Source organism: Procambarus clarkii, chromosome 65 (genome assembly GCF_040958095.1).
Source record: "Procambarus clarkii isolate CNS0578487 chromosome 65, FALCON_Pclarkii_2.0, whole genome shotgun sequence".
Taxonomy (NCBI): domain Eukaryota; kingdom Metazoa; phylum Arthropoda; class Malacostraca; order Decapoda; family Cambaridae; genus Procambarus; species Procambarus clarkii.
In genome coordinates this window covers 19,314,572-19,338,432 of record NC_091214.1, presented here as the reverse complement: position 1 = coordinate 19,338,432, position 23,861 = coordinate 19,314,572, and the positions used below count along the sequence as shown (strand labels likewise).

Here is a 23,861-nt window from a genome sequence, read left to right as displayed (position 1 = left end):
CTCTTTACTCCCCCTTCCACTACTGATCTTGTTGCTTTGTTTTATGTACCATTTCACAAGCTTTCCAGTCCCTGTCACTTTGTAAAAAAAAGAATTTCTGTCTTCTTCATTTCTATCCCCATTTAGACGTTTTGCCTCAATTAAGTTCATTTTCAGCTTTTCTCTGTCTTCCTTGGAGAGGTCTTGTCTTATTGACCAAGTGTGTGTGTGTGTGTATGTGCATAAATAATATTAATAAAACAATTAACATCGTGTAGTGTACTCTACATATCAAAATATATTACTTTCAAATCCATATCATTGACCTTAAAACAATTGGGCTACTCTTATTACAACTTCGCTACTTTTAGACCGTCAGCTCGCTACTTTCAGCAATCTAGATCTGGCCACCCTGACCCTGGAGCCTCGACAACAACACCAGCCACCACACCTGCCTCCCGTCCTGGGCTCCTCTTCACCTCAGTAATATACACTTATGTGCAGTCGTCCCTAAATCAATCACGTTAAAAAGACAAGTTACAGCCCCTGTGCCAGGTAAATCCTCAACGGGCTCACCATAGCCCGTGCTACTTGGAACTTTTTGTTCCAGGTAACGAATCTTAAACAACAACAACCCTAAATCAACCTTCACAGATCTCCAGTATCAGCTCTTGATACTGGTAATGGCTCAAAAGGGCCACCACTTACGGGCTATTCATGCCCGTGCCACTTTTTGGGTGGCTTAATCTTCATCTTCCTAAATCAACACAACACTTATGTGCATGCTTAAAACAGTAATTGGAGCCTGTTTTATTATATTGAGGCACCACTTAGTATAATTGTGTTAATATGCCATTTACCTCAATGATAACGAGGTAAAGGGCTCAAACTAATGGGTTCGAGTTAGTTTTGAGTGAATCAATTAATTTTTAATTTTGCCCCGAGGGCGAGTTTATTGGGCAGCGCCACTCATCCTGTGAGTGGACACACCGCCATAGTGACAGTATTGGGCAGCGCCACTCATCCTGTGAGTGGACACACCGCCATAGTGACAGTATTGGGCAGCGCCACTCATCCTGTGACTGGACACACCGCCATAGCAGCATGTACAACACTCCCCAATAGGAAGGAAACCCGCTGGGTTGTTCATCCTGTCACTTGTACCCAGACACAGCTGGGACTTGCTTAACTGTCTCAAGTGAACAGCTCATCAAACAAGAAGATTAACATTTGTCAACCCTTAAAATCTTACATTATCTTGCGGGTGCAAAATGGGGGAATCTTTTAGGAACAGTATTTATATTTGACTGTTTTGTTGAAGAGTTGTTTGTCAGTTAAGATATTTAATTTAAATTTTCTGTGAACCTTGCATATTGTAAAGCCTTATAGGTTGTTATTTGCTTCTATTCCTTTGTGCAGGGACCAGGTTCTGACTGGTCCCTGGTAGGCCAAACAACTGTGATGGATGTGACAAAATAGTTTTTATTTATTTATTTATATACAAGAACATACATTTGGGTTTGTCAGAGTACAAAACATTAGTGGTCTTACATTCTTGGAAAGCCACTAACATGCATAGCATTTCGGGGCAGCGTTTGAGTTAGGAGCAATCTCGCTGGGATGGCTTTAGGGAGCCACCTGAATTTGTATTACAAATTATATATTTTAATTTTCCTCAGACTGCTTATCTAGTACAAGAAGACAAGAAGCACTCATCATGAAGGTGACGGAGGTAAGGCATGCCATGCATCTTGGCAACATGTTCAAGGCCTTGTGGCTGGTGCAGGGCAAGAAGCGGATTATTGACACGGGAGCCGAGGCTGTTCTAGCTGCCAAAGGAGTGTCCGTTGTAGATCCCCAAAAGATCCTTTCACCTGCATATCCATGTGTGTAAGTAATAAACAACTTTCATTTACAGAATCCTCTTTTTGCAGACACGGTTTTCATTTACCTGTATTTAGGCATTCATTGAATCATAAAGAAGTGATTGATTTGATTATACATGTACAGTACTTGATCATGAGATACTATGTATTATAGCTCGCCCTGAAGTAAACATCACTATTTGGTTACCAGCTGAGAAAAGTCAAAGTGATTTCAATTCTATTATTTTCTTGACATTGTATTGCCACATTTCATAATGTCACCGACATGAACGGCAACATCTTTCATGTGATCGTTCACCTGGTAGTATTCTTTAGTTAAAATATTTTGAATGTACCCTAAGCAGTATTGATTTTAGTGTACATAAAATTGTGTAAATAAGATTACAAATGTTCTCACCTTAAACACACAGTTTTAGCATAAATGGAGTGAAGTTCAAGTGGAAAAACTGTTGCAATTGGAGTGTCCTAGAGCTCTGTCCTGCGACCTCTGTTGTTTACTGTTCATATAAATGAACATATGCATCATAAACATTATGAGGCCCATTGAAGATTGCATTAACATCCAATTGGAGATTTGCTGTGTTCTTTATTGTGGGCTCTCACAAAACTTATTTTTAGCTTCATCTTGCCACTATTACGTCCTAATTAGATCAAACTGTTCCGCTTTGGTTACTACTATAGATAAGACAAATTAATTTGAGGTTAAAAGAGAAAATTGACGAAGTTAATCCCCCTGTTGAAGAGAGATTCAGAATGCTTAATTTACCTTCTTTTGAAAGGCAAAAAGGAAGCAGAAACATAGGGTTTAACAAGGGGAATATCTATATAGGGTGCTAAATATAGCAAAATAAAATTTAACATAAAACAATGAATATAAATTTGATAAATTTTGATTCAGAAAAGACCTAGGTAAACATAGGCTTTGAAACAGCATTGTAAATCTTTGGAACAAATTACCAGGTAACACAATAAATGTATGATTGCCGGATTGTTTCAAGAGAAGGTCAGAAATACTGTACAGTATATATTTTATAAATGGGCTTGGTTTGATTTAAATAGGAGCTACCTTGAATAAGGCCAATATACAGGGCCTTTATATATATAATCAGTATATACTGATACTTTACAGTATACAGCAACTAGGAGTCTGCTAGATCATATATTGATAGTACATCTTCAGAAAACATAATATGCAAACAATTAATTTGCAACATTTACTTGCAGAAAAGAAGTTGTTGAACTACCACCAGAACCTTGCTGTTTGCCTGACTGGAAGTTAGAGGTGAAAAGCAAGCCATGCTATGTAATTACCAAACTTTTTGCCCCTATGGTGGGTATGTCTCAAGTCCAGCTGATCACAAATACTGTTGTACGTTCATCCTTGCCAAAGACTGTACTAGATTGTGCCACTAAGAATACAGAGGAGGAAGATGAGAAAGTGAAAGAGTAAGTGATCTTCCTTTCAGCTTTTTTTTGAGAGAGGGGTCTCCTTGGTAGTTCCCTTGATGCTTAAGCTGGGCACCAACCAAGCTTTGCATGTCACACGAGGCTCTGGTGAACTGCCAACACCTACCAGAGACCAGGACCAGTATCTGGCCCCCTCAAAGAGGTGAAGAGGGATCAGGGATCAGAGTTCACCATATAACTGAGAAACAAAACTCCCGGAGAGATGCTGCACTCCAAAACAAGCAACTGCTTATTTGGTGCACAGATTTATTTAGATTTTTGTATTAATACTTTGTTGCAATTCCTAAAGGTAATGCAGCATATGCAGTCCTGAAACATTTTATTAAAACTGAACTATACATCATTTATTGGTATTGTATCATAATTGTTTGGCACAAATGTCTTCCTTTACAGGGCCATTCTTCACGCACACTTACTGGATTCACATCAAGAAAAATTACCGAAGATATTAGATGTTGTTAACAGACCCGGGTGGAATGACAGGCGGGAGTATGGTATACCTATTAGAAGGAGGCAGTAAGTTTTATGTACATTTCTTCCAGATTTATTCTCTGAATTTTTTGTTATTAACAAGTATGTATATGAACCCTGTTAGAGATATAATCACCACTTAAATAAAAGAGGTTTCAGAATTACAAAAATCTCTTATAACAATGAGTGGGGCTATATAATTTCTGATGCATATTAAGACTTTTTAAAAACACTTGAATTAGATTTGCTAAATCAGATCATTATAATACAATTGACTTAACCAGAAGGTATGTTTCAAGATATGACTGAAGGAGGTTAGTGGAAAAGTGTTAACCATAAAACTGTCAAATATAGTAATATCAAATAGTCAAATTGGCTTTTTCCAAACAGCAAGACTGTGACTTATCAGCTGCTGGTGCTGCTGGACCAGCTGGTGCCTGGAGCAGCTGAGAAGCAGCTGGTAGAGGACACTCTAACATGTGTCTCTCTTAAACACACAGGTACATCTCTCATTATCTCTCTCATCTTCTCAGTAATTAAACCACTCTTAATGGGTTTAAAGCTCTTATTTTGTAATGTAAACTATACGACATTTGTTCACATAAAAACTATATAATATAGCAAGACAAAAGTGATGATTCTTCTCTAATGAAGCAAATTAAAAAAATGAGGATCATGTTACTTTTGACTCTTCCTCTCTCTACATGGTGGGTTAAGGCTAACTCCCACCTTAAATTACACTGAGGTGGTTTCTAGGATCAATGTTACAATGATAACCAGTCTCTGGCCAAGCCTCCTGGTTGATGGTCTGGTAAGCGACCAGGAGGCCGCAGCGCACAATCGTGCACGACTCTCAAGCTGGTTGATGAGGAATTCTTTAAAGGTGTTTAATCAAATTTCCTCTTGAATGTTGATAGAAGTTGGCTAGTTATGCCCCTTATATTTAATGTCAGTTGAGGTGTTGCAAAAAGTCTTGGGCCCCTTAATGTTTACAGAAATGTCTCGGGTACTTATTGCACATCTTTTTTTTTATGTCTTGAGAAGAGTACGTGAAGCTGCCCTCTCAGGGTGATAAACTTAAATATATTTGATAAAATAGAAAAAATATATGGATAACGTTCTTCTTTTTCTTTAACAGGTAACCTGGTGCAGATGAATCATGAAGCAGCTTTCATCTTGTCATCACCAAAACCATTACCACAGTTAGCAGACAATGCAGAAATTAAGTCTTTAGAAGAGGAGGCATTGCCAGATATATATCCTCTTTCTCCTTTCATTAACTGCAGAGCAGTCAATCAATACTGTTTGAAGGATTCTTATGGTAAGGCTGGAAACTGTTTATCACCCAATATTGGCTAAAGGTATAATCATTTACAATAGTAGTTGTGCTCTGCAGGTAACATGTGAAAAAACGATTCATGTGAAAACCCATTTGTCAATGTGTTCATTGTATTTTCTACACAATTTTTTGATAGAGTAGCAGATGCCTGTAGTAAACACGTACCTACTCAGGAAACACACACACTGCCAGGGCCAGGTACTACCCAAGAAACACAAACTTACCTAGTTTTGTGTCTGTTTCCTTGGAAATTGTATATCTAGCAACAGATCTGGCTCCAGCTTCAACAAAATTCTTAGCTTTTATTATTATTATTCTCCTTGTGTCCCCCCCCCACCCTCATTTGTATATGCTGATCACTAGATCATTCACAAACATATTCTTCCTAATATGTTTATGTTGTAGTTCAGGTTGGTCATTGGCCTTGGATAATATGTCATTCTCATTCTGCTTCTCCACTTTTTATATAACTACACCCTGTACTACTACTCAAATGCCATTTGCCATTTGAGAGATGGTGACCTTTAGGTAAATTCAGATCGGGAGTTTCTTTTATAATGCTACAGGTTTAACATGTTTTTACCATTGCAGGTATTGCCAGTCGCCACCTTTATCCCCATACCATCTTCATCCATCAAAACCAGCCCCGAATGAAAGGTCTGAAGACCATTTTGCTGGAATTTCCCTCCTCCATGCTTTCTCACATGCTGCTGCTTATGCAAAGCAAGTAGGAGAGGTAAGTTCATCTTGTTCACAGCCTCTTCACATGGAGGAAGAGGTTTTCTATAAATGTCGTTTTTATACTCACAGTACATGCCAGTAAAGAATATATTTTACTAGTCATGATTCACTCTTGGTTTTGCAACTGATAACCTTCAATTCATCCATTTGTAAGGAGTTTTAAAAAATATTTAAGTATTCTTACTATTTATCCCATAAGCAAGACAAACTCACTTCTCGCCTTTTAAAAAAATAAAAGTGACATAAGATTACCCTACTTTTTTTTCCCTTGAAGTTATAATGGGTTGCACATGTATTAAACCTGTGATGATATACTTAATGAGTAAATTGTAAATGATAATTACTGTAGATTGCAGATGGTAACTTGGAGAAGCCAGTAGTAGTGCAAGTGGTGCACATGAACAAGCAGAACGTCCACATGGGTGTGTTGCAGCTCAATACACTCAACCTGACAGGACCAACTAAGAATATTTTCTGGACCCAATCGTGGGAAGCTTTCTTCAGTAGGTGCTGCTTCGAGGCAGCACAACCTCGGCTTGAAGACTATAATCCTCGTGTCTTCCAACTACTTAAAGGGCTGCATGCTCAGTGTTAATACCATGTCTTTTACTTGTGAAAGTTTCCTGTACATTTGAATATATAACAACAATAGCATTTTGGGTATTCTACTTGTCCTGTTTAGTAAATATTATACTGATTTAGTAAGTTCCACAGTATTATTGTCAGCCACTGGGTAACTTGCTCGTAACCGTTTTTTTTTTTTTTTTTTTTTTTTTTTTTTTTGAGATATTTACAAGAGTTGTTACATTTTTGTACAGCCACTAGTACGCGTAGCGTTTCGGGCAGGTCCCTGGAATATGGTCCCCGCCGCAAAGAATCGTTGTTACAACCAAATACACATTTTACTGTTGCGTTAAACAGAGGCTACAGTTAAGGATTTGCGCCCAGTAAATCCTCCCCGGCCAGGATACGAACCCATGACATAGCGCTCGCGGAACGCCAGGCGAGTGTCTTACCACTACGCCAAGGAGACTGTTATAGTGAAGGGGAGCCGGTCGGCCGAGCGGACAGCACGCTGGACTTGTGATCCTGTGGTCCTGGGTTCGATCCCAGGTGCCGGTGAGAAACAATGGGCAGAGTTTCTTTCACCCTATGCCCCTGTTACCTAGCAGTAAAATAGGTACCTGGGTGTTAGTCAGCTGTCACGGGCTGCTTCCTGGGGGTGGAGGCCTGGTCGAGGACCGGGCCGTGGGGACACTAAAGCCCCGAAGTCATCTCAAGATAACCTCAAGATACCTACAGTAAGCCAATTTTGGATACTTGGCTAAGATTCCCGGCTGCACATCATCATGAATGTAGTATTTATATATTTATTGGACACTATTGATGGTGTTATCTCCGAATTCCGCGATTTTTTCACATTCCATTATATAACGACGCAAAGTATGCGAATAGTTCTGCTGACAGAGTTTACATTTAGTCAAATCTACATCAACAGATGTTACAAACTAATCCCCAGTTCTCTGTTTTGTACATTCATCCATGTTTCGGTAAGTACAATAATATCTATTGTTTATGTGCAGACAAAAGCATTTAAATTTACAGTCTCCGTGGTGTAGTGGTAAGACACTCGCCTGGCGTTCCGCGAGCGCTATGTCATGGGTTCGTATCCTGGCCGGGGAGGATTTACTGGGCGCAATTCCTTAACTGTAGCCTCTGTTTAACGCAACAGTAAAATGTGTACTTGGACGAAAAAACGATTCTTCGCGGCAGGGGATCGTATTCCAGGGACCATAGGATTAAGGACTTGCCCGAAACGCTACGCGTACTAGTGGCTGTACAAGAATGTAACAACTCTTGTATATATCTCAAAAAAAAAAAAAATTGTTTATATTGTTTCTTAGACTACTCCTGTACTCACCTTATTGTGCTTGCGAGGGTTGAGCTTTGGCTCTTTGGTCCCGCCTCTCAACTGCCAATCAACTGGTGTGATTGTGCAATATTTCTTAAGTGTACTGCTTTTTTTTTTTTTTTTTTTTTTTTTTTTTTTTTTTTTTTGCAGGGATATTCCTGCGCGGGCCCTAAGCCTCTGGCTGGCCCACTAAGTGTTGCTTGTTTCTGTTTTACTTGGGCGGAGTATGAGTATTTATTACTCGTATGGTCAACTCATATTTTTAATGCCTCCTTTCCCCATTCTATATAACTATCAACTAACAGTTTAAACCCAAACAGACTCCTCCAACCATGAACACCAACGAGTTGGCAACATCAACAACTCCAGCTGGCCTAGATGAGCTGAAGTGATCTGGACGAGTCCATTATTGTCAACCAGACTGTATACTACAACACCAGCTAAGCCTAGCTAGAATTATTATTAAACTGCTCATGTAAATGTAGACTAACAGTAGAATATACCAATCGATTAATTTTAATTTGGTAAACCATGTAAATACCCCCCCCCCTCCAGGCTTGTGAAGGGAAACTTCACAGTCCACTCTCTATAATTTAATAAATTATTGGTAAATTAAATATAAATACTTAAATACTTTAATAAATAAATAATAATTACATAAATCCTGCTAGCGAGATTTCCCCACATAAGTCTTTATGTTTCCTTCTTAACCATAAAGGCCTTTCTCTCTACATGACACTACGATGGTCTAATACGAGAGAAACTACCGACTCCTCATGGCCTGAAAGCACTTGTATAAAAAGCTACGATTTATTTGCATTCGAAACCTATGTTTATGGGCAGCGCAAAACATCCACCAGACACACAGGCATGCTGGGTCGCAAGCACTGTGCGACACAGTGCTTGCCAGGATCAGGTTAGGTTGCTATAACTTGTGGCAGGTGGCTACAGGCGACGGATCTCCCAATCCTGAGCACTCTAGGTGCAAACTCTGAGCAGGAACTGGGACATTATCTCCCACACTACATCACCAAATGCCCAGTTATTAGACCCATCAGACTCGTTGGCATGAGGTACCTGGAGCTTTGCAATTACTTCATTCACTCTCGTGTTCTTGAGGATATCCTTATAATGCACCCCAAATTTGCCAGTGCAAGCTACTGATCACATGGCCGTGTATGACTAACCATCCTGTGAGACGAGACTTTAATATCATCTTAAAAATGAATTAAGTTTAATGTATCATATTATATTCTCATAAAGCATCCGAAACAAAAACGAGTGTAGACAACTGATCACATGACCCTGTGATTTTGTGTTGTTGCCGCCGGAGGCGGCTAGTTTATTGTGCACCCGATACTCATCCTGTGAGCGGTAGCGCAATAAGGTTATAGGAGATGTCGTTTATCTACTATTAGCGAAATATGGGTACAGTACAAGGATTTCAGGTATTTTATCCTTAGTAATAAGATGCTTTACCATTTCATACAAGGCCCTGTATGACTAGTAATCCTGAATGATGGGGATTTGTGGTATTTACCTGCTTTACGAGATTTGAGTAATTAGTTAGCTTTTGATACACTATTTACACCTCTTCATATAGTCATGGGATAGCTGCATGAATGCTGATGTACCTGAATGTGATGATGATAACAATAATGGTATCTTAAGACGCCATGTAGCAGTAATTTGGGGCGCGAGCAGGTGGTCCAGGAGGGCACGTCCCCCCCCCCCCTACAATTCAGGGCTAAACGTCCCCGCGGCCCGGTCCTAGACCAGGCCCGGGGCGGACTAGTTTAAGGAGCAGCCAACCCTGCTGGTACCTGCCCCCGCCCCCGCCCCCGCCCCCCAACCAACTCTACCTGAACCACAGTTTCTGACTGGTTTTCCTGCTCCTTAAGAACGCAGAAGGAAAAATGAGCACATAAATTGAGTGTGCCAAGTATGCTATTTATACCGGCTGGCTGCGAGGTCCACCCCAATATACGTCTACGGTCCGCCACGAGGATTGTCACGTGAGTTTATTTACGCATTTGTGGGGTGAAACGCGACTCAAAATGGTCAGAATAATTCGTGTGAACAGCAGCCGGGAAATCACTAACAGCAACATTAACTGTAGTAGTAGTAGTAGTATTAAAATCAATAACAATAGTAGTTGTAGTATAATAACAAATAGATAAATATATTTGAATAGGGGTGGTAGAAGAAGAAAATATCAAAGTGTTCAGTGAGGATCCATAAGGTCTTCCCTGAGTACTCTTTATTTTCTTCTCAGAGGCTATGGGTCCCTACACTTGCACCAGAGGTGGTACCCCCTTTTAGGTTTTTTATTGAATAATATAATAGTTCACGAAAATTCGGTTTGTAAAGCAACTTGGCCTATTAGGTATAATTATATATCATGTATTTACTAGTACCAAACATTCATATGGTATGTTTCACTCTGCAGTTATTGTGAAGTTTTGATATATTTCTCCACAGCTTAGACACCAGCGGTGTTTTGGACTAGTGTTAAGACAATTATATTTTAGGGTAATACTAACACATCTAAATTAATATATAACAATTTACGATATAAATCATTTGAACCATTCTTAACCCTACACTGATACTTAATGCTAGGAGACTAAGTAGCCTATTTTGTTCAGGTGAAACTCAAGTGATATATGTGGATTTACTAAGTGATAATTGTTGTAGTATATTTAGTAGTATTTAAGAGCTAAAATTATCATCATAAAGAGTTAATTTATTTAAGGTAAAAGCTCTATTGGAAAATTGATTTCTTAAATATGAAGTTCCCGGTAGAACAGTCGGGTTTGTTCTCGACTCACATTTGATAATTCCGAGCTCGAATCCCGGAGAGGACAAAAATGGTTGGGCGCATTTTTATCACCTAATGGTCCTGTTCACCTAGCAGTGAGTAGGTACTCATGAGTTAGTCAGCTTGTTGTGGGAGTTGTATCCTGGCCGGGGTCGGTACTTCGACCTTGGGGGGGGGGGGGGGGGGGGAGACCCCGATAGAAGCCTAACGTGTATGAATACACTCTGGCTGCCTCTTCAGATCTGGATCTGAGATTCTGGATCTCCGTAAGTAGCCCTCCTAAGGGCGGGGGAGGGGAGCCCATTGCTACTCCGTCTATCTGCAGATACATGTTACCTTGCGGACTGATGAACGGAGCTTCCTTTGTACCTGCCTGGAGAAGGCTCTTCAAGTGTAGCTTGGGTATGTCTAATTTGAGGGTGCTCTCGTCTCTGTATACTCTGTCCAGGATCATTTCTATGGTGGTGTCGACCGGGACGGTGGTAAATAGGGATTCGACGTCCAGTGAAGCAATAATTCCATCGGGCTGTGTAGTCTTGACTATTTCCAGGAAATCTGCTGATGATTGTAGACTATAGCTGCTAGAAGTGTTAGGAACTAGTTGCTAGGCTAGGAACTCCTAACTCCTATAGTTAGGAGTTCGTTTAGTCTTTTTGCCAGGTTGTAGGCTGGAGTTGGTATTTGGCTGATTATTGGGCGTAGTGGGTTACCTGGTTTATGTCTTTACATTGCCAGGTTGTAGGCTGGAGTTGGTATTTGTCTGATTATTGGGCGTAGTGGGTTACCTGGTTTATGTCTTTACATTGCCAGGTTGTAGGCTGGAGTTGGTATTTGGCTGATTATTGGGCGTAGTGGGTTACCTGGTTTGTCTTTACATTGCCATAGGCATATCCTAAGCCATAGTCGCCTTGGAGTTTAGTGAGATGAATACTACCTTTCTTTGTGTTGATTGCGGTAAATTTTGTTCACTTTGCGTTTAAGGTCTTCCACAGGGCTCATCGTGATTCGTTGAAATTTAGTGACATCACTGAGGATGTCTCCGATTTGATTCATGTATTCTTGGGGCGGGATCATCACATATGCTGCTGTCTTGTCGGCAGATCTTATTGTTACACCTTCCAGATTTTTCAGTTGTTTTGTTGCTTCTTTGAGTCGTGGGGTTAAGATTTTTGATGAATATGTTCATATATATATATATATATATATATATATATATATATATATATATATATATATATATATATATATATATATATACCCCCGTTCACCCGAGGCTTCCTTAATGACCCAACAGAAGGAAGAGTAATAATTATTAATTGTATTATTATAATACTAATTATAATAATACAATTAAGTGACAGTATAATGCAAATTCACATATATATTTAATGCAGACTTCCTGCCCCCGTCAAAACAAAAGATCTCTCCTTAACGATGGTGGCTTAGTTTACCCAAGTTTACGAGTTTACGACCCATGAAGGGCTGCGAGTCGTTCTTGGATCAAGGTTATTATTGTTGAAGGCAGCCTCGTGGCGCTTCCCAGCTCTTGAACTGTTAATTAATGCAAATTAAGTTGCCATGATTGAGGAAAGATGTTCACATTTTTTTTTACGTGGACAAGCTTGAAAAACCTGTCCCCGACCTTCATGCTGTTCACAATAATTTACTGATCTCTCCAGCTAGTAATTAAACATCTGCTTGATACGTGGCATCTCTTACATATAACTAAAAGTATATTTGCTTTATTAATACTCTGACACTAGTGGACGCTGTAATAGTAACTTATGTCTTGTGGACGGTAGGATAGAACCCGTAATATCTGTCCTGTGGGGTGGTAGGATAGTCCCACTCGCGATAGTCCCTGAAATCAAGAGAGCTGTGAGAGTACTAACCAATCAGGGAAGAGTAGTTAAGTTCCTGTGGCTCCCCCCTCCCCCCCCCTACCTAGCAGGTTTTTTCCTATTAGGGGGGGGGGGAAGGTATTGAACATGCTATGGCGGTTTGTTCACTCACAGGATGAGTGGCGCCGGCCAATGAACTCGCCCGTCGGGTAAAATAAAATAAAAACTTGTAAGCATATCAGCCAGCCAGTCTTGTCAGGTCTTAGCTATAACTCCTAGCGATAAAAAGATCAGAATGCCACTGACAATAGAGTACTTTAATCTCTTGCATGTAATCCACATCTCACATTAATTTATTTTCTTATTGAGGTTCTTCCAAGGTAGCATGTGACCTTAATTCACAGGATGTAGCCCTCAAGAGTGTGAGGGCGGCCTCGGGGCGCTAAGCGCATAGCAATGGTTGTGTGCCTCGGGGCGCAGTGGTCCCCGTCGCGTCCACGTCGTGTCCCACCACCTGGACACGCCCGCAAGGCTTCTCTTGGGTTTTTACACACTTGGGTACAGCATCACAAGGGTAGCCAACTTCTCACTCATAGCATGTTGTTGTTGTTTTAGATTCAGCTAAGAACAAAAAGTTTACAAGTATCACGGGGTATGGTGAGCCCGTGGTGGACTTACCTGGCACAGGAGCGGGGCTGTGTAGCAAGATGATTGATGAAGATTAAGCCACCCAAGAGGTAGTACGGTCATGAATATCTTGTAAGTGGTAGATTTTTTCTTTAGTAAATATATAGTGTGTGTGGTGAGGTCGCATTTAGTCATCAGACTGCTATCGCGGGGGAGGATACTGCTTGACAGTGTTTATGAGTGTCCAGCTGCTGGACGCCTTTTTTGGACCAGGAGAGTGGCTGTGTTGATGGCTTCAGGCTGGTTACTGCAAGATTCAGGGACTCTTAAAACTCTTCTAAAGTCCTTGGTTGCTTCACATTCTAGGAGGAAGCAAGCTTAGAGCTTTCTCTTCTTATAGTTTATAGGAAGCCGCACCCTACTACATTTTCACGGAACATGATCCACCAATCGGCTTACAAGCAGACACTCATTAGTCCTGAGTAAACAGAGACGAACAGCTAAGGGTTGGTGCCCAGTTAATCCTCCCGTGGGTACTGAGGGGCGAGTATGTGTGTGTATATGTAACTACTAGGCCACGCCAGCTCTCTAACTTCAGGGCATATATATTTACTACCACAGGAACTGGGAAATGAGGTGTAAGGAAACCCAAGCCAAACATCTCGTGCCTTCACGGGAATGGAACCCGGGCCCAGCGGGGTGTGAGCGGTCCAAGACAGACAGGTGGAGGAGCGGCGAGGCTTGGCGGAATCTCACGCATCCATTTAATATAATGACGGGACAGGTTTTTGGTTAATTAGCTTTGGTTATCACTGTACAAGATACATCCCCATCAAGCCATTATCTCATGACAACCTTCCTTCTCGTCAGCAATTTGCATCTAATGAGATGCACCGGAGAACCAAAACATATTTACTATTTACTGGCGGCGAAGCTTAGCAATTTACGGTAGTAACTGTGTGAGTGACAGTGGACCAGTGAGGGCACTACCTTTGTCTTGGCCACTAGGGGGGGGGGGGCATGATGTGGAGTGCGGGTATGAGAGCAGAGAAGGGATGAGCAGTGAAGGAGAAATGGGAGATGGAACAGACAGGAGTCAGATGGAAATGTTTGGTGAGAGGTATAATGGAGTGGGTGGGGGGGGAGGGGAGTAGGGCTAATGTGAACACTTTTGTAACTTTTCTTCCCTCATTTCCTACATTCCATAATCTATCTTCTTCCCACATCTTGTCATTTACACTAATTACATAATCATAATCCCTTCTGCCACCTTCCCTTCACCTTCCTCCCAGCACCTACCCCCCACCCCAACCCCCGCTGTGACGGATAGTGCTCACCAACATGACCAATCACCCCTACCATTCCAGAGGTAATGAGCAGGCGTAACTCAGTCAGGTAGTACTCAGGTACTCATAAACATGGCACCTCAGCCCCCCCGCACCGAACCAATTAACCTCCCGAGTATGGTTTACTGCGCATCATTACTTCTACAGTCGTGTAAGTACTCTTCTAATTATAAGTGTACTTTTTTGCCCTCTCGGTCGGTCTCTGTCTGTGTCTCCCTCTCTCCTTTAACGAGGAAGTGGCGAAACACGCGTCAGAACAGCCCGTAGCTCTGTTCTAAACCTGGAGCTGATTGGCCAAGTTTACAACAGCAGCACCAGTAGCACCTGGAACAGCAGCAGCACCAGTAGCATTAGGAAACAGCTGCACCAATACTATCAGGAAACAGCAGCAGCACCACCGATAGCATTAGGAACAGCAGCACCACCACCGATAGCATTAGGAAACAGCAGCAGCAGCAGCACCAACAGCATCAGGAACAGCAGCATCAGGAAACAGCGGGGCCTCTAACATTATAATCCCTTCCAGCGTAGCAAACCTCAAAAGGGGCACCATATGCGACCTCCTCCCTGAGGTACCGTTGTTCTCCTTGATGCGTTCACCATCATTCTTCACACACCGTCTCCTTCATCCGCTCCCCCCCCCCCACCCGCCACAACAGCACCCAGCCTCCACCCCCACCCCCCACAACAGCACCCAGCCTCCACCCCCACCCACCACTGCCAGCAGCACCCACCATGGGTTGTAGTACACGAGGAGCCGGACCGTGCAGGTCATGGTCCCTGGCCGGCTGGGCAGCTGGTCCAACCTACCTCCGTTACCCCTCGAGGTCCGAGTTTGCTTGAAAGAAAACATACATTCTAGTAGCTGCCTAATTCGTCAACACTAACTACGGTAGTTTACTAATTAGCGTTCACAGTGTGCTGGTTGCGTTATTAGGAAAGAATCGATCGCTCTAAGCTTCGAATTAAAGTGGTAGTTCGATGATTAACAAATGTAATCAGTTTGTTAAGTCGTCTAAGTAGATTAGTGCGAGGTGTGGTGACCTTATAGTGAGATGATGTGCTGTGTACACTGCCCTTGTACTCTGGTGCTCAGAACAAAACAGAAAGACATGCTCTCTCCACCTCTTTTTCAGAGGCGAGAGACTAGTGAATAGATGAGTAAAGGTGAACATGATGAGTGAAGTGTGTGAGGAGCAGCAGCAGCAGCGTGAGGCGGAGGCCAGCAGAGGTGGTGACCTGGTCCACTACGTCACTCACCACACCACCAAATGTTCCGCTCTTCACACCACCACCACCACACCCACCAAGGTCAGTACAACTAGGTGACACCTTCCCTCTCCTAGTGTTGTCTACACATGTCCTACACCCACCTAATGTACCTTACACACCACCTCCACCCCGCCTAGTGTAGCTGACACACACACATCCACCCACTTAGTTCAGTGTACACACCACCTCCACCCCGCCTAGTGTAGCTGACACACACACATCCACCCACTTAGTTCAGTGTACACACCACCTCCACCCCGCCTAGTGTAGCTGACACACATCCACCCACTTAGTTCAGTGTACACACCACCTCCACCCCGCCTAGTGTAGCTGACACACACACATCCACCCACTTAGTTCAGTGTACACACCACCTACACCCAGTGTAAACACCACCAGCACAACCCTTGTTTAGTGTTTACTTTGCCAACACCTGCCTAGTGTCCTGTACACTGCATGTAGACTCTCTTACAACAGATTATACTCCACCTATACTGATCTAGTGTAGTGTATACTTCACATATACTGATCTAGTGTAGTGTTTACTTCACATATACTGATCTAATGTAGTATGTATACTGCATGTATACTGATCTAGTGTAGTGTATACTTCACATATACTGATCTAGTGTAGTGTATACTTCACATATACTGATCTAATGTAGTGTATACCACCTATACTGATCTAGTGTAGTGTATACTGCATCTACACCCACCTATTGTAGTATATACACGTCTAACCTACGCTTGAAACACACAAGCGATCCAACCAAATGGTATCCTGTTGTTCAATAAATCAACAATCATATTTCCAAAGCCAGTATTTACCCAGATCTTTCCTGAATCTAAGCATATCCAGTTCATATTCACAGTTTTGTATTTTATTGTGTTAATACATTTATGTTCCCTTTGTTATACCCTTTCATCTATGAATATACCTCAGTGATATTACCCATGTATATACTCCAATATGATCCCTTACATTATATCCTCCTAGGACAGGAAAAATTACTGGTTATATAATCTCACAGAGATCACACTAACGTGATGCATCAAATTTTCCTGTCGTAGCTCAGTCGATTAAGGCAGTGTCTGGGGTGCTCCCGGACGCAGGTTCGAATCCTCGTCACGGCCCTTGTGGATTTGTTCACTGGTTATATAATCTCATACTAAGGGCGGGTTTGTAACTGCTGGGGTTGGTCACATGGTCACATGGTCACATGGTCACATGGTCGCATGGTCACATGGTCACATGGTCACATGCTTCACATTCTTGTAAACATCAGTTTCCCCTACAGCACGGACACCACCACTCCGTACTCCCTAACACAATAATAATATATCATTTATCACGTATATACTAATAAAATCATACTTCAGATGTATTACTAGTATGATTACATTATATGTCGGTGTATTTCAAATATGACATACTCAACCGGCAATTGGTTAATATAAGGTCCTATTTAACGGTTCCTGGGAAATATAATGTCATTATTTAGCTATTTTAATGTCATATTCAACGGTTCATGATAAATATAATGTTATATTCTTTAGCTATTTTAATATCAACTAGTATGCAGGCCCATGACTCGTATAATGACACACACAGTAGGCAGACCCATGACTGTATAATGAGACGTACACTATAAGCAGGTCCATGGCTGTATAATGACACACACAGTAGGCAGACCCATGACTGTATAATGAGACGCACACTATAAGCAGGTCCATGACTATAATGACTCGCCAGAGTAGGCAGTATAATGAGACCAAACACTATGGGCAGGTGTGTGGCGTGTGTGGGGAGGCAGCCAAGAGCACCCACTTTGGGGGCGTGAGTTGCGCCTCTTGCAAGTCTTTCTTCAGGAGGAGCGTCCAAGGTCACCTCTACACTACCTACCTCTGCATCAGGGACCACACATGTCCTCTACTCCAGAACCGCAGGTGCTGCCAGGCCTGCAGGTGGGTGGTGCATCTGTGTGTGTGTGTGTGTGTGTGTGTGTGTGTGTGTGTGTGTGTGTGTGTGTGTGTGTGTGTGTGTGTGTGTGTCAATAGGTACAAAGTCAGGACCAAGATTCATGTTAGGTATGAACTGAGTTATCAAGACGGCGTCTGTGGAGAGTCGAGGCAGGAAAGATTCTTTAGGAAAACCAATCAATAAGATGATTACAGTCGTGACAGAAGAAAGCATTGTTTGCGTTTGCATGCTTAACACTTTTATGTGTTCTTTAAGTCTGTCATTACGACTAAGGATCGCACGTCGCCAGTCTTATTTCAAAAATATGGTTTGAGTGTTATTTCTTAATATTATCCTAATTGAAGGATAATATTACCCTGTATTTCTAAGGATAAAGACAAAATTTCTAAGACAAAATCCTGTATTTCTGTAAGCGTATTATTAAACCGATTTTTCGGATGAGCCTCTATCTTTTATCGCGGTGGTATAAACAGTGTATTGAACAGGGATTGTTTGATTTAGCTACTCAGAAGGAAATACCTATGCAGGACAGGCTATAGTGAGCCCGTAATTGAGTTCAGTTATTCGCGATAATCTTGTTACTATGATATTTGGGTCAAAGTTTAAAAATGGAGGTGGGGTTTCCTCCTTTTCTCCCGTTTCTTTTCCGCTTCTGTTTTAGCGCACTGGTTTTAGTCTTGTTTTAATAACAATATCTTGGTGGTAGATATGAAAGTGCTTGTGTCTATGTCTGGCAGAGCGTGTCACATCACCGCCGTCATAAGACATTGTTACTATGCTCCCCGGCATTCATCAAGGAATCCCTCAAGTCATAACGACGTGACGCACTCTGCCAGACATAGACACAAGCCCTTACACTCCCCTTGTTCAATACACTTTACACCACCCTGATAAAGAATAGAGGCTCATCTGAAAATTAGACTTAATAATATACTTACACAAATACTGGGTCTTTTCTTCACCTTCAATCCAACATTACAGTATTGTAACAAACTTCATTATCCTAATTAGTATATATATGAAAGAGGATTGTCTCACATATTGGACTCGGAACTACTAAGAAACACATATTGTGATTAATATTTAATTTTATATAATAATGTAATTCATCACGTGGCCGTGAACATTTATTGTGTCCTTTTTTTTTAACAAACTATTAAAGTCTCTTAGATGATGAGTTTCCATTTTGTCCGCGAGTCATTTCTTCAATTGTCTTAAGTTTTCCCCTAACTGTTTACACGTGTGTCAGGTACAGGAGGTGTCGTGAGATCGGCATGGACCCGGCGCTGGTGATGAGCGAAGATGACAGGCTCGCTCTCAGGTCTCGTCGTCTCGAAAGGAAGAAGCAGCAACTTCTGCTGCACTTGAGCAACAAACACAACACTTCCCTGGAGGAATTCGGCGGCCAAGTGGATGATCTCGGGGACAATGTGAATGAACTTGAGAGCCAAGCGGAAGAACCCGGGATCCAAGCGGAAGAACCCGGGATCCAAGCGGAAGAACCCGGGATCCAAGCGGAAGAACCCGGGATCCAAGCGGAAGAACCCGGGATCCAAGCGGAAGAACCCGGGATCCAAGCGGAAGAACCCGGGATCCAAGCGGAAGAACCCGGGATCCAAGCGGAAGAACCCGGGAGCCAAGCGGAAGAACCCGGGATCCAAGCGGAAGAACCCGGGATCCAAGCGGAAGAACCCGGGATCCAAGTGGAGGAACATGAGGGCCAAGCATATACGCACTTGATCAAAGAGGAAGAACCTATGGACCAAGATGATAAAGTTGCATACCAAGATAGTCTCTGGAACGAGGATAAACTCCCCAACAGCAGTAAGCTCTTCAAGCAAGGACTCACGGAGAGAAGCCAAAACAGGGTTGAAGTTAAACTTGAGAACCCCGACATAAACACAGACAAGGTCAGATTCCAGGACTTACATAATTTTACAGTGGATGACGACGTTTTAATGGATCAGGAGGATATTCTCGTGAGCTCTGACGCACACTTGAGCACCCAGAGCCACCAGGAGGAAGGGCGTGATCCGTGTTTAGAAACCTTGAGCTGCGAAGACAAGAAGAGTATCGTAGACTTGCAAAAACTCTTGAGGAAGGCCCTTGCCTTCCCAGAATTTCCCAAACACTACTATGACAAAGATGCTGACGTCATGGAACACTTACTATTCATGTTCTGTAAGGGCATGGGCAAGTTCTTCAGCATTGTTCCCGACTTTCGAGAATTGGAGCCCAAAGTCCAAGGCATTCTTCTCAAGGAGGGAGTGGCCAAGGCTGTGTTCATATTCGGTGCTCATCAGTTTGAGGAGCACGGAGGGTGTTGGCCACGGAGGCTCCTGACACCGTCCTGCACCTTCCCCAATGTTACCATGTTCGCCGTCCACAAGTTTCTTAATGACCCACACACATTCACCAGGATTAAAACCTTCATGGGGAAATACTGCTTCTTCTTCACTGACGAGACTGTAACAGTGTTGAGCCTTATGCTGGCGGTGTTTGATCCTGACGACCCGGAGGTGAGGGCGGACGTGGAGGTGGCGGCCACCAGAGACAAGTATCTTCGCCTCTTCCAGAATTATCTCACGCACAGAGATCCAAGCGTGTCGTCGGAAGCAATCGTCTCGGAGCTCTGGTTGTGCTTTGCTGAGGTCCAGCAACTTATTGTTTGCTTCAAGAGCAGTAACACGCCAGGCGCCGGACAAGCAGCCGCCTCCAATACTGCTGGACACAAAGAAACAGCATTTGCAAGCTCCTGTCACGAACTTAGCGGAGACTCCATGTTGCCACCCAAAAAGGCATTCTATAAAAGAAATACTAAAATGACTGAGGAAGGTGAGTCTTCTGATGTTATATTTCTTGAAGAGAAACAATCAAGTCATACAAAACAATACGACCATAATGAGAGGCGTGTTAGTTACTCCGAGGCCAGAGGAGAGAGGGGAGTGACACATGATGGTACTGACTTGGGCACAACGACACCCCCGTGGCCAGCTGCCACAACGACACCCCCGTGGCCAGCTGCCACAACGACACCCCCGTGGCCAGCTGCCACAACGACACCCCCGTGGCCAGCTGCCACAACGACACCCCCGTGGCCAGCTGCCACAACGACACCCCCGTGGCCAGCTGCCTCAATGCAGGACCATAATTACCCAATATCAAGTCCACAAATACATGGATATCCCCAGAATTGCTTAAATAGTCCCGGGAGGTTAGAGGCAATCAAATTAAATGAATTAGAAATTACACCTTTACCTCAAAACTACAGACCAAGTCAGAACTACAGAGACACAATTCCGGAAACTTCTGTTAATATTTCACCTTCACAGACAATCTTCCCGCTTTCTTCTCATAGGACAACATCTGCCTTTTTGATTCCCATAGTAAGAGAGAACAGCAGCTCACAGATGTTGACACTGGATTCTACACACACCCAGCTTAGAGACCGCCTTCAGAGACCTGAAAACTGGTATAATCCTTCCAAAGAAATAAGTGTAGCAAGGAACCTCGTCATTGGCCACGCCGAAGCTGAGTCTGGTGACCATGTAGCAAGCCACTTCGTAAACACTCAAGGATCCCAATCATGCAGGATACCGTCAGCACACTCGGTCACGACACACCAAACTCTCGACACCAGACAACACCTGCCATCTGACATCCCGCAGTTTCATCACCAAATTCATCACAGGCTCAGCCTTCAGAATAATCCAGCGGCCCCCCAGGGAAACCACCTGTGCCACCTGAATCAGAAGTCCTCTTCACTTGGACGTCACCTGGAGCAACCTCGCTGCTCAGGTCAGTCGTGTTGCGATGTTCGTCAGGAGGTCCAAGAGGACCATCATCCTCGTGTAGATGTTCACAGGCACGCTCACAGCTGCTGCCCACCTTCCTATCACAGCCAACTACACTCCGCGCCCCTAAAACACTCTTTAGCTAGAGCCAACTACCATGACGGCAGTTCAATGCCACCTATAACATACTCCCCATTGAGGTCACTCCCCTACGGCGACCGCCCATCTCCGTCTTTCACACACTCCCCAGTTGGGGCCCTCTACCACCCTGACCGTCCCTCGCCATCTCCCTCACACTCCTCAGAGATGACTCCCTGCTATGGCAACAGTCCTTCCTATACGCCGATAAGAGACTTCTACCACAGCAACAGATCTTCCACACATTCATTAGTGGAAGACACGAATAGCCGGACTGACCAGCAGGTTTTACAGGCCGTGGAGGGCATCTTGCCGACCAAACTAGTAAAACACCTCACTGCCAGGCTCCGTGCTGTCCCACGACACCTACCCCCATAAACACCTCGCTGCCAGGCTCCGTGCTGTCCCACGACACCTACCCCCATAAACACCTCGCTGCCAGGCTCCGTGCTGTCCCACGACACCTACCCCCATAAACACCTCGCTGCCAGGCTCCGTGCTGTCCCACGACACCTACCCCCATAAACACCTCGCTGCCGGGCTCTACACTGCCCAATATCTTAATTCAGTATTATAATGCTACAGTCTATGGACTCAGTGCTGAACATTTCACATCCATAGACTTTATGAAGGAGGGGCATTGAGGCCTTGTCCATGACCATGATACCGCTATGACACTCCCAATAAAATAACCGTAAAGTTTAACAATGCTAGCCCCAAAGTATCATGCTTCCAATCTCACCCAAAATGTCCTTTCTTATAAATATAGACTGTATAAGGTAACCGGTGGTGCTCAGGTCTCACTTTCCTCATCTTCCTGTACTCAAGGAGTGAAAAATAAATTTTTCCTGAAATCTAAAACGTGTACTTCTTAATCCCTGACAAAATGCCAAAAGAACAAGTTGATTTAGGTGACTGCTACCATTTTTGGGCTGGGAAACCGATCTGAATGCACCCGGAATGAGGGTGTTAAAATGGCACCCATCCTAATCACTGTAACTCTCTCCCACATGCACACACACACATGTGAACTCATGCATACATGCGCGTCCACACAAGCATACACCCTCCATGTATCCACGTTCCTTGCTCACACACACACACAAACATCTACGTCTCATTGCTTGGCCCCTACCCCCCCCCCCCTCCTCACCCCAGGAGGCCGTCGTTAACTATCTCACAATTTGCCACACCCACAGACCAACCTACACCAATGAATGCCCATCAAAGGGGAGAGAGTGTGAGAATGGACAGAAGAAAGCGAGCTTCAAGGCACTTTACTCCAACATAGATGACATTACAAAACAAATAAACTTGAAGAAAGGTCACAAGAAGAAAACCCAAACATAATAGCACTCACAGAAACAAAATTAATAACAAAGTGCTTCCACAGAAATACTATGTAGTAAGTAAAGAGAGATGGAGGAGGAGGAGGAGTGGCTCTGCTGATAAGAAAAGACTTGAGTTTTGACGAGATAGTTATCCCAAACTTTGAAGGGTTCCGTGAATATATAACAGCACAATGGCAACTGGAGGACAAAAAATAATAGTTCTAGTAATATATAACCCTCCATCAAATGACAGAAGACCCAGACAGGAACATAATAGAAACAACATGACTACCATTAATATCATAGAGAAAAAGCAGCTTCTGCTTACAGGAACAGATCCAGACTGTTAATCATGGAATCCTTCAACCATGGAAAGACAGAATAGGAGAACAGAGCCCTACGTGGAGAACCAGATACCTGGAGAGCTAAATTACTAGATGTGACAAAAAGAAACTTTCTAAGCCAACACTTCAAGGGACCCCCATAAGAACCAGAGGTGATGAATTAGCTAGATTTGATCCGATATTCACCTTGAACGAGTCAGACATAAGAGAAGTCAAGTTGGAAGCCCCGTCACACACCTGACCCTCCCACGGGCCCCTGGGGTACACCTGAACCCCACAGGCGTTCTCCCAGACACACACACCTGACACTCCTTCACACACAGGAAACGTCAGTCGCCTAATAGCTCGCTCCATCTTGGGTCTGCAGTAAAAGGCATCTAAGGAGAATTGTTACCACCAACCCGCATTAGCCAGTCAGGTTTCCCAGGAAAAAACATCTTCCGCTGCTCAGGGCTTAATCAGACCCTTGAATTGCTCAGGACCTTTACTTAACCCCCTGTGTGGCTCAGGACCTTTACTCAACACCCTGTGTGGCTCAGGACCTTTACTCAACACCCTGTGTGGCTCAGGA

General features: G+C 43.3%; 2 protein-coding genes across 2 annotated transcripts; both read left to right on the top strand.

The window, feature by feature from the left end:
• The first annotated feature begins 401 nt into the window (after positions 1–401).
• Positions 402–6,537, top strand: mRpL37 (mitochondrial ribosomal protein L37). Its single transcript, XM_045763524.2, is given in 9 exon segments — positions 402–534; positions 1,659–1,869; positions 3,090–3,311; positions 3,726–3,848; positions 4,194–4,303; positions 4,942–5,124; positions 5,734–5,799; positions 5,802–5,878; positions 6,233–6,537. Coding segments are annotated over 8 exon segments (1,200 nt in total). The 5' UTR covers positions 402–534; positions 1,659–1,696; the 3' UTR covers positions 6,479–6,537.
• A 5,445-nt stretch (positions 6,538–11,982) lies between these two features.
• On the top strand, positions 11,983–22,617 carry LOC123771127 (uncharacterized). The gene is made up of 3 exons (XM_069309531.1): positions 11,983–15,741; positions 17,492–17,667; positions 18,933–22,617. The coding sequence occupies exons 1-3, from the start codon at positions 15,604–15,606 to the stop codon at positions 21,991–21,993; spliced, it is 3,375 nt and encodes a 1,124-aa protein (XP_069165632.1). The 5' UTR covers positions 11,983–15,603; the 3' UTR covers positions 21,994–22,617.
• Positions 22,618–23,861: the final 1,244 nt, after the last annotated feature.

What these genes read in the sequence shown, in the direction of transcription:
- LOC123771127 (XM_069309531.1), top strand. Translation starts at nt 15,604, where the DNA reads ATGATGAGTGAAGTGTGTGAGGAGCAGCAGCAGCAGCGTGAGGCGGAG. An exon ending in CCACCACCACACCCACCAAG is followed by an intron (nt 15,742 to 17,491) that starts GTCAGTACAACT and finishes CACTATGGGCAG; the next exon opens with GTGTGTGGCGTGTGTGGGGA. An exon ending in AGGTGCTGCCAGGCCTGCAG is followed by an intron (nt 17,668 to 18,932) that starts GTGGGTGGTGCA and finishes CACGTGTGTCAG; the next exon opens with GTACAGGAGGTGTCGTGAGA.